Below are 12,027 nucleotides of genomic sequence, written 5' to 3'. Positions count from 1 at the left end.
GACAACTAAGATCCCCTGAAATCCAAGTAAAATAAAATGAATAAACGGTAGAAGGAAAGAAGGAAAGAAGGAAAGAAGGAAGCCGCCGACCGAAGGGCTTACACGCATTCTATTCCGATTCATTTGAACCGCTCCCATTTCACAGCTCAGTTCCGGCCGAAAATTTCCCAGATCTCATTCTTAGTGCCCAAATATAATGTCCTAATCTCATTCCTAGGGCGTCAAATCCCATTTTCCCAGTGAAACAAAGGACAAATTAGAATATGAAACATTCGCCCGTATTTCTGGCCAGTTAACCAATCAAAACTACGTAGGACACCAGTACGTATATTAAAAACAAAAAGTCGCACGTATTCATTCCAACTTTCGAGCAAAATATTATGTCACAAAAATTAACCTCAATCGTAATTCGAATTGACTGCGATGGACCTGTGTATTTCCTGTAAGTTTTCCGTTCGTCCGCACCGGGGAGGACTGCATGATGTGACGGCTGCAACGTAGTGAACGGGTGGTATCACCAGACAGGAGGAGGGAGGGGAGGGGGGAGGGGACCAGACCCCTTTTTTTTCTCCTCCCACTTTTTCTCGCTCCTGCTACCCCTCCCCGATTACGCCAGCTACGCAGTTTATGTAAATTCCAGTTCCGGATTCCTGAGTTTAGATCCACCTGTTCCTGTGCCCTACTGATACTTTGACAGTACATTCATTTATTCAAACAGAACGTGGTCCCTAGTTCGACTAGTTATCTTTTTTTCTCCCGAAATAGAAGATATTCAAACTTGGAATTTAATTACGACTTGTAATAATATAGACCTTTGTCGCTCGATCGGTGGCCATGTTGAGTCTCAGAGGAATAAAAAGCTTTGGAGCCTCGCACTGAATTCGCGCCTGGGCGAGGCTTACCGTACAAAAACAAAGGTCTTTAATTCATGGCCGTCGACTGACAGAGGCTGCGTGACATCTGATGTTCGCAGTGCTCATGCGTTAAACATTTGACCCTCGGTTTCCCCTCGGTTACATAGTTTGCACTGGTTTGCACGAAAGGTTAACTCAGTGGGAGAAAGAGTCTTACTATGCCTCACTACAAGCTTTATTACTTCGACATCCGAGGGAGAGCTGAAATTACTCGGCTCCTTTTTAAGCAAGCTGGTGTAGAATTCGAAGATAAGCGTTTGACAAAGGAGGAATGGGTGGCCATGAAATCGAATCCCGGTGAGTGCGAGACATTATTAAGCTTAGTTTACATAAGTTTCCATACGAGCAAAAAATTTGTGGCGGGTTGAAGGCTTGCAGAATAAAGTTTGTGGGTCACTCACAGCTTCATAAAGTTGAGACTTCTAGGCCACTTGTTATAGGTGACTCAAATTTCAATCACGTACACTGTAATTTATTCGTAAACATTTAAAGTGCCACTGCGACGAAAATTTTTACTTCTATTTTCCCCTTTTCGTGTTCGTGGTTTTCTAGGTCACTCTGATACACTATCTGAAATGACGCGCGTGTTTCGTTACTCTCTCCGACGACTATAACTTATGAATTCGCTGTTACGATTGTAATTGCTGTAAGAGGTCAGTTGCGATTACTAAATAACGTTCGACAAAGACAGAACTCCTTTTAATTTTAAAAATCTATTTTAATTACAGTTCAAAGGTTACGGAAGTAACGAGATACGATGGTAGCAAAGTGATATTGTAGTGTAAGCGGATACGATATATTTTTTGAGGTAGTTGAAGCAGTTGTAGTAGTCCTTAGTAACGGGTTCGAACTTAATTAAATATGATAATTGAAAATACATTCTAACTTAGATAAGCAGATAAGCATTGTAGCAACATTGGCATGTAACACAATACAGACCTCATGATAAATTGATACTCAACATAACTCGCAGTAACACATGAGTACTCTAAAGAGTGAACGTATCGCAAGCGATTGGAATCAATAACACTGATAACTTCAGAAAATAACAATTCTGATAAATATTAATTTATCATTTCGCAATAAGGATTTGCACAACAATGTGCAATTGAGTTCCTGCATGATGCATATTAAAGAACACTAATTATTTACAAAGCTAATAAAATGAGAATGCAAAGCACAGCTACAATACTTATTTTTTCTATTTGCACTTTTTATCTCCCTAAAGCTCGCAATAATAATGGTAAATATAATATTAGATTCCAAGGCCCTAAAATCTGAAATGAAATTCATGACTCATTTAGTTAAAGTAGAATTCATTAGCCTTTACCAATAATATATTTACTTTACATTCATAGACACTTGTGTGTACTCGTCGCAGCCTTTTATCTAATTATTTAGTTATTTAAATATTTTTTTAAAATTATTATTTTAATCAGACCAAAAACTTTCAAGGGACACCAGACTAGTTTAGCTCATCATAGCTGTTTCAGGAGCCCTGCTACCGACTTTATTGTTCAAATCAAAATTTATTAATTGTAATTTCTTCCTCTTTGTGGTCCAAATAAATTTTTTTGTTATAATATTTTAATTGCTTTGATGACTTGCACCAAATGGAAGCAAAATATACAACTGTAAATAGCAAGTAGCAAATCTTATGATTGTAACATGCTGTGAGTACAGAGATAGCTTGTGCTGGCAAAGTTAGTGTATTACGCAAAAATTTATTGTTGTAGGCTTGTTGTTAGGCTCCAGTAACATTAAATTGATCAATGAATAAAGGTGTAACAGAAGATTCCTAAGTGAGGTGTTAAAGTTGAAAATTAACTAACCCAATAACAATTTGTAATTAAAAAAATATTAGAATATTCACATGAGAAAAGGAGAAAACGGGCCTTTGAAAACAAACAAGGACTATATATTGTCCTGTGAAATCTTGCAGTGATTGAAATAAGGGTAAATTTTTATAACTTGTTCTGTGGTCAGCCATCTAGCTTGTATGATGTCCCTTGTAGCTTTTAACTTATCTTATAAGGAGTTGACCTGATGTAGGACTCAGTTTTCCTTTTTCCGACCAAGTCTCTGACACTGACTGAAAAATATATCTATTGCTTAATTATTCACCAGGCTAAAATACACGTAACATCACTTTCCTTTCACAATAGTACCAATAACTTATGTTTGAGAAATAGGTGCCAGATATTCGACTCGTCAGAAGGGCCTTTGTATGCAAGCCACCTGAGGTTGATTTCATTACTGCTTACATGCCCATGACTGCAGGCATATTATATGCATGTTTTAAACTATTTGATTCTAATTTTGTTAAGACTGGATCTCATCTCATGATCTGTGAGTTACCCAGTGATTATAATGGGGGATGTATAGAGGCTTAAAATAACTCAGTTTCACCCCATATTAATTCATACCTTAAGTTTGGGTGGATAGAAAATTAAAAATCTTCATAGCCTACATGTATTTTTTGATCTGTGTTAACATCTTTGCAGTTCAAGTTAATCTTACACCTACTACAGCTGTGCACCACAATACATTAGATTTGAGATAGTCGACAAATGTTACATAGAGTAGTACAAGTTGGTCACCACTACAGTTGACAAAAGTAGACATCAAGCCATAATAAAATTTATTAAAAACTGGATCATTGTATAATGCAATTCCAGGGTTTTGATTGGCTTAGTGGCCATGGTATATGAGCCATTATACCATGGCCGAGACGTAGCGACCATAAATTGTTTTCTGGTTGCTCTTAAAAAGGAAATCAGCAAGGCCTACCAATATTTCTTGATTGTTTTTAATAAAACAATTATTCCACTCGGGCTTGTTGGATATGAGATGATTATAGCCAACGTGCGCTCGTGGAATAACTGTTAAATGTATTCTATATACATCGACAGCACCTCCTTATTACCGTTATGCTAACTGAGACACTGAACAGCAAATCAGGGGGCTTATGTTATGATTATTTGATGGTGTATATATATTCATTATTAAAACCTGAATCATTGTATAATGCAATTCGAGGGATTTGATTGGCTTAGCGGCCATGGTACATGAGCCATTATACCATGGCCGAGAAATGGCGACCATTAAATTGTCTTCTGGGTATTCTTGCACAGTGAAATCAGTAAGATCTAGCAATATTTCTTGATTGTTTTTAATAAAACAATTATTCCACTTGCGCTTGTTGGATATGAGATGATTATAGCCAACTCGGCGCTACACGCCTCGTTGGCTATCTATCGTCTCATATCCAACGCGCGCTCGTGGAATAATTGTTAAATATAGTAAAGAAATTATGTAATGCAAATGAACAACAATTTTATGTCTTAAAACTCATGAATCTAATCTGCAGAGTAAAGATTTAGCAGGACCCCACCCTCCCTCCCCTTCTTGGAAGTGCTGGCTAGATTTTCCATGCCAGTTAAAGGCTAAATGGCTTCCTGCATTCCAAATATGACTTCTTATTAGTATTGGTTGCAAAATTTTAATATTAATGAGCTTGTATACTGCACTGAAATTGGTGGCTAAAATTCATGAGCCTTTGATCAGCCAGTTATGGTTAATTTTAATGATTTTTGTGGTTAAGTTGGGACTTGTGGAGCAGGTAAAAAATAACTGCTTTATTACTTAGTTCTTTATGGTTGTGGAGAAAATTAAGATGATGTTTACACTACATGTACTTAAGAGAAATGGGGGTAGGCCTGAATTTGCTGGAGTCCTAGCTAATACGTTTTAGTTTCTCTCGCCTTCCGCGTGGGAAAGTGCGCTGAGAAAAGTGAGTGCAGGCATAAAATTCCTTGGAAGGCGGTGGCGGGACTCTTTCAGCTTTGTGCCTGCGCTCACTTCGTTCAGGGGATAAAGTACTGTGTACATCACACCGGCCCATTGAACCTCAGCGGAGGAGAGGGTTCAAGTTTATCTTTACTTCTGTTCAGCTGCTGGCTGTCAGATGAAATACTTACTTTAGTCCACTGAGTTATTTTTTCAGTGGTGTATCCAGATATTCAGGCATTTGACGGTCCCAGTTTTAGGAATACTCTGTTTATTTAATTTGTGCGTCTCCAAAGTTAAAGACAAGAGGTATCGTGCAGCATAGTTGTCTCCAATATCTTGTATATCTATATACACTGTGTATTTAAGATTTTCAAACAGATGTTTATAACGAACATGTGAGATCCATTTAAAGAGTGCATGTGACAACTGTTTTCATTTAATTTATTATCAATTCCACTGCATATGACCATTGCCGAGGCTACAAAAGAGTTTACAGAGTGTTTTCACATGACGTCACGGCGGCCATGTTGGTGTCCCAAAACAAAGAAATGGCGGCCATGTTGGTGTCCCAAACTAAACCTCTGGGAATTGAACTCTATTTTTATGCAAATACTTTCTTTTGTTTCAGTGAACCAATATGGCCGGTAGTCACGTGAATGAAAACACTCTATTGTTGTTCTTGCAACTGATCAATATTTCGTGTTCACATTAATTAAAAAATCATGCATTGCTTATAATTACACTATAGCGTGTACCTCCCAGGGGGCCAAAGAGTATTTGACTCTGGTAACGGGGACCTGTGCACCAATCCTTTCAATTCTCGAATAGGGTTCTTGCTCATAGAAACAACCGTGTGGTAGTTCCAGAATCAATGTGGTCTCGCCTACTTCACCTAGCACAGCAGGGTCACCAATAAATCATAAAAGTTAAGTACAGTGTAGCACCTGATACAGTGGGTCAGGTGGCCAGAAATTGGTATATCCAAACCGACATTTTGTGCGTGATTGCTTGGGTGCCAAATTGTGGGCTGAAAGCTACTTCCAGAGGCGCTCAACATGATTATCCTACCAAGACAGTGACAAGTACTTTCTTCTTTCGAAGCACCACGGCCCAAATTAATATTTCTGAATCTTGGATGCAGCGCTTATTTGAAGGCAGTAGTTTATTAGGATGAGGTACATATTAAAACTCAGACAGTGACACTTAAAAGAATGTTACTCTATGACTACGGTATTTCTATGAGTAAAACCTCACTGCCTCTTTTGTATCTGATTAAACTGTACTCCTCGATTTACATTTCTACTTTGGTAATCTTCGAATAAGCGCTTCGACTCATTGTTGTTTAGGGTTAATTGCAGTGCTTATTCCAGGGCCAGTTTTTTTTTTTTTTTTTTTTTTTTGTTCTCGGGCACTGTGTTCATTCCAGGTGGCGTTTGGGAACACTCAGTTCAATAGTGCAGTTTCGAATTCACCAAGACCATTGGATAAAAAAGACAAAAGACGCAATTATACAGGGTTAGCCTCAATCTGAAGTAAAATATTCACAAATACCAGTGAGAAGATGAACTTTTTACAACTCTGTGTATTGTTTTATTTTATTGTTTTTGCTTTAGGTTGAGGCTAACTCTGTATAAATGTGAATTCAAAACTGGACTACTGTAATTATTTCTAGACTTCTCTGCCCTAGTCCCTTCAGACGAGTGTTCGTTTTGAAAAGCTCATGTTGTTGTTGTTCCTTTTTTTTTTTTTCCATTTTCCAATCCCCTCTCCTGCACTTCTTTTTTGTAAATTATGAACGGCCCCAACCACAATAAATTACACTGATAGATTCTCTGGCTTACATGTAATAGCAATACCGTGTATTCATATTTTTCAGCCGGCATAGCTCCGTTTGGCCAGATGCCCCTACTTGAAGTTGATGGGACGATAATTGCTCAGTCGATGGCTATCGCCAGATTTGTTGCCAATGAAGTTGGTATGTCTTGAATGCTTATATTAAACCGAAATCTTCATAGATTTTTGCCTGCTCACACTACACGCGAGCAAATGTTCCTTGACAAGAGTTTTGACAACTTGGACTTGACTAGATTTCTGTGAACTCGTACGCTTCTCTTGTTCAAAAAGTGGAACGCCAGCTTTTAAGCAAACGATGTGGACATATGAAGGAAAAACTTGCAAACGTTTTCTTACACTCGATTATATAGCAGTTATAAGAACAGATCATATTTCAAGGAAAACTTGCTCGTCTACGACCACAACTGCTTTAACTTAATTCAATGCACTCCGAACAAAATTCAAAATTGTGGCACAATTTGTATGAGGGAAAATTGCCAAATGTTTCTCCGAAATGATCATTTCCGAAGTTTTTCCACTGCCAAAACCGTTTTTGAGAGTCAGAAGTCAGTTCCAGTGGTGGAACTATATATTAAGTGGAGCTTAACATAATCATGATTATAAAAAAACTAAGACTTAAGTAATTAATTCCTTTTGTTTCCGAATGAAAAAAAAAACTAAATGTATTATTCTTTTCATCGTTCTAGTTTATGTACTTAGGTTGTGATTTAATGTTTTAGGTCTCGCTCCAGACAGTAATTTGGGGAAAGCTCAAGCAGACATGATCATCGACGGCTGCACAGACCTGGGAACAAAAATATTCATGGCACGTTTTGAAAAAGATGAAAAGAGGAAGGTGAAGTCAAATACAGAGGCGATACCACTATCATATAGACACTGCTTAATGACTATCAAAATATAGCACGATGTGGCAAAAAGAGCCGATTTGTTTTGGGAATCGTTGACAGTCCACCAATATAATTTAAATTAAACGGGATTTAACCCTAAACATCAATTCTTCTTGGATTCTGGAACTATGCAAATGGTGTCTTAAAATATTTATTTGACTTTTGTAAAACATAGTTTGTTCGTTTTGAAACAAACATTATAGTGACCCACTCTGAAAAACATAAAGCCAGAAAAGATGAGTGCGCAGTCTGTCGGGTCACAAGTTTAAAATAATTTGTTCTCTGTGAAGGCTCTTTCCATTAAATTGAATTCTTATTCAACTGAATCAGACAAAGGAAAAGAGCTGTTTTGTTCCATATCGAGCGGCTACTCAATGGGCACCATATGTATTTGTGGTATACTTCAGTGTGGTCCTATGAACCCTGTGGATTGGAAACAATTTTTCATGCGATTAAGAAATGAATTCTTTTTGATGGCAAGTATTACCCTGCGAGCAGAGGCCCTTCGATCTTCCTAGATAAGTCGGCGTATCTAGGTAGATCGAAGGGCCTCTGTTCGCAGGGTAGGCAAGTATATGCCGGAGGAATAATTTTAAGTTTCTTTTACTGTTAGAGAGGTTTTCAATTGAGTGTCGAAAGTAATTTGGATGGATGAATGGATTTATTGATTTCATTAATTGGTTGGTTGACTGATGGAATTGAATGGTTGAATACTGTATATAGTTGAGGCAGATAGTCCGTCCGGACGAGTTTTAGTTCGCGTTTGTGATTTAACACTGTATAAAGACGAACTATCTGCTTAGTTTGTGTTGACAGAAGAATTGATTGATTGATTGATTGATTGATTGATTGATTGATTGATTGATTGATTGATTGATTGATTGATTGATTGATTAAACTTGTTACACGATTTTATCAATTTCAAACAGATCTGAAACACAGAAAACGGTTTGGAATTGAGAGCTAATACTGACAACAGCAGCTACTGAAATTCTAATTCTGTCATCATTGTCTGTTTATCTATTGTTTGTCTGTTTTAGGCGGCATTGGAAGAGCAGGCCACAGCTGCTACACGACAGTTGTTACAGAGCTTTGAGAACATTTTACGATCCAATAACGAAGGAAAAGGTTTCTTTGTAGGTGATAAGGTAAGGGTAATACAAGTATTTATTCAGACTGTCTGGAAATGAAGTGAATTCCAAGTGACTGCAAGTGAGTGAGTGGGTGGATGGTGGCTAGTTGAAGTTGGGCCTTCGGGTTGGAGAGGACCCAATGTTGGATGAGTGAGGTGTATCAAACTTTAATTAAAAGCCTCCCAAGGGATGACACAATACAATATATGGTCCCTGCTCCGGCCTGCCCGTTTTCTAGGCCCTTAACGATCGTAATATTATTGTCGGGTTGAATTTTAAAGAAAGGCTTAATAGAAGCTACTCTTGATAAGGATTTTGTGCTCTCTCTGCCGTCATAATCTCAATTCGTAAGTAGGAATTCAAGTAGCAATTGTAAAGATGATGAGAAGGTACGTCGTTTCGTAGACAATTTGTTGTTCATCACAACTCGAATTACTTGCTTTATTTGTGATTCACACTTACCTCAGAAAGCTGATTTTGGGTATAAATAAACTGCAGTTAATGTTCTTAATAGCAGCTTAAAATATTGTGGATTGTATTTTGAATTTCCAATTAAGATGACGTGTCAAAACATCAACTAAGTTTCCTGGTCCAGCAGTGCACTAGCGATCAACAGGAGCGAAAACAAAAAAATTCATCCCGCTCGGAGTAAAATGAAAGAAAGGACCATTTTGCTTTTAAATTTAGTATAAGGCTGCATGCTGCTTGCTGTCAAAAGCCCTTTTCTTGGTTTCACTCAAGCGAGGCAAATTTTGCATTCTTCGTGAGAAGAAATAAAAGTTTCTCCACTGTATCCAGGTATTACTGCACCCTTAAATAACATGCGGACTCTGAAGCTCAAGATTTAAGTATTAAGAGTAACCCTCCCGTTTTTTATTACTGCTGTCAATCAGTGCAGCGGACCTCTTAGAAGACAAGGATGTTTGGCTCAACGGAGTAGACCTAAATATCGCGTGTCATGGGTAGAGGTTACCCCAACTTTACTGTCGTCAAACAGTGCAGCACACCTCTAAAACAAAGCCGTTTGACTCGGCAGGGCCGAAAGGTCACGTTCATACGCTCCGATTGGCGGATTTCGATCCACTTTGTTTCTGCAGTCAGTCGGTTGTCGTGGTAATTATGACTGACAGCAGTAAAAACACACAAATCGTCAGTAAGATTTTGAAGTTCAGAATTCGCATGTTATTGGAAGGTGCAGTAAGGTGAAGTCTTTGCTCGCGTGTTCGGTGCGTTTTTTATCGTGACCGGACCAATGACGTGCTGGCTGGAGCAAGGACCTACAAACCAAGAAATGCGTATAGCGTCTCTCACATTATAAGTTCTTTTTCCTCGTTCGCTCGTCTTTACTTTCGGAGACCGCGCATTTTCGCCTTGCTCGCAACGTCTAAAATAGACTGTCTTGCAGTCTACTTTTGGCTCTTGATGAAACTTGAACGTAGCAGTAAGCAGTTGGGGTTCAAATCTCAGCTGACCACTTTTCTTCCCAGGTAACAAATGTATGGTCACGCCTTTTTCTTTTCCGGACCAGGGACACGAAAAAAAAAAAAAATGTGGACCTGCTGGAAAGTGATCTTAGGTGCCATGGGGAGTTATTTTATTTCTGCCGTTTTTCCATAGGTTTCATATGCAGATTTTGGTATCTTCAACGCGTTCGACTTTTTTTTCGCGAAAGGCAAGCCGGTGGTCCCAGATGAGCTGAAAGACTTTCCCTTGCTGACAGACCACTATAATAGAGTGAGGAGTCTTCCTAATGTCAAGACGTGGTTGAAAGAACGGCCTGTGACTGATATGTAACACTCCGGTCGTATAACAGTACATGTACAACCTTGCCAAACATACTTGAAATAGCATGAATCAAATGCTTGATTAAAGTCTGGAATCTTGCAACGACCACTCTGACGTTTTTATTTGATACGTTTAGGGATTCATCTCGATACACACAAAGTGGAGGGGATTTCAAAGCAGCGAAATAATTTTTCAAAAGATTAAGGTGGCTCTGAATCCTGGCCCTCACTACAATTTTTTTAGATTTGCAAAATGTTGGGGGAATGACTAATTCTAACTGCGATGGAACCTCTCCTAGGGCGGCCTTTTCAAAAAAGTGAATAAATTTTGGGTAACCCTTTTGAATTTAATTTTGGCAACTTTTCTAAAAGACTGTCGAGCGGCATGCATTGCACACCCTATCCGAAGTTTCGTGGGCCACGAAACCTCGTTTAAACCCTCAAAATCCAAGGCATCTGTTGGGATTTTTCAGCAGTTATTGCTTTGGTTTAAGGAGTTTGATTATAGGTTATAAATTAGAAGGGGATGGTCGTTGTGCATTATTACATAACAGGCTGTGGTTTCATGATGATGTTTTGTTTAGCGAGTGTTAACCAGAAATCGCCGTGAAAACAGTTTCGTTACCGACTCGGCCGGCTGTTTGTAAGTTCCATTTCTCGAATATCGGGCTGCGGCGAACCAAATTGGTAGGAGTAGCGTATAAGTTAAGAAAGAAAATGAAAAATTCACCGCCCTGCGTTCACGTTCTCCACAAAACCTTAAATGTGGTCATTTCACGTTGTTGTTTTGCAGGGGACGACAAAGAAATGTACCAAAATGTAAACGCACGTGCAGAGCGATTGTTTTTGCTCATATTAAACTTATTGTTTTGCGGCGTTGTCGTTGCCGTCGCCGTTGTTTAAGCTTCCCGATATTGCCACGATGGAAAAATCATAGTTTCACGTGCAACATTGGCATCGTCCATTGAAGGAATTATGAAGCAGTTTCTGAAGTAAAAGGATGTGTAAAGTTATTCACACTTTCAATTTGGTCTTTTTATCTTCGGCGAAAAAATAGCGAACTCACCTTGGATTGAGCGGGTGAGACTTGTGAAAGAATTATTAGCATCAAATGGATCCTTTGTAGATCTTTCGCCTACTGAATATATGCCTGTATGACACAGGGTCTGGAAGGGTATTGTCGAGATCCGGGATACGGTACGGGATTCGGGAAAACGCAAAATGTCTTGACGAGATTCGGGATTTGATTGCTCCCCGGGAAGCGGGATTCGCCAAAATTTGGGAACAGAATGCGGGACTATTTTGCCTGTCTGATGACAGTTCAATCAAATGTTTATTTATCATTGGATGATGTTAATTGACGACTGGCCTAAGCGATTTGGTTTTCTGGGTGGCTTGATCTTCTTGTTTTCTTCAATGCTTCTGGCTTTGATTGCGTCAGTTGAACAAGATCTTCATAATACCGATCAAGTATCCTCCTAACACCAAAACCATGAACAAGGAGCCCATAACCTTCCGCCACACGGCGCCCAAAATTGTTTCCCTTTAGAAGCTAACCTTCTTGCAACATTTCTTCATGAAACATCTTGGCTACCCAATATACTGCTCGTCATCGTCTCTCATACAAACCGCCCCCAAAACAATGACAAACGCGCCCAAAGCA

General features: G+C 38.9%; 1 protein-coding gene across 1 annotated transcript; it reads left to right on the top strand.

Annotated features, from left to right (window-relative positions):
- Positions 1-987: 987 nt before the first annotated feature.
- On the top strand, positions 988-10,473 carry LOC146450336 (glutathione S-transferase 1-like). The gene is made up of 5 exons (XM_085100416.1): positions 988-1,211; positions 6,583-6,681; positions 7,280-7,395; positions 8,488-8,595; positions 10,198-10,473. The coding sequence occupies exons 1-5, from the start codon at positions 1,073-1,075 to the stop codon at positions 10,372-10,374; spliced, it is 639 nt and encodes a 212-aa protein (XP_084956542.1). The 5' UTR covers positions 988-1,072; the 3' UTR covers positions 10,375-10,473.
- The last annotated feature ends 1,554 nt before the right edge of the window (positions 10,474-12,027 follow it).

The sequence above is a fragment of the Pavona decussata genome, unplaced genomic scaffold (assembly GCF_977016875.1).
Source record: "Pavona decussata unplaced genomic scaffold, jaPavDecu1.1 SCAFFOLD_468, whole genome shotgun sequence".
Lineage (NCBI taxonomy): Eukaryota > Metazoa > Cnidaria > Anthozoa > Scleractinia > Agariciidae > Pavona > Pavona decussata.
The sequence above is the reverse complement of the archived record's forward strand: the minus strand, read 5'-3'. Positions and strand labels throughout refer to the sequence as shown.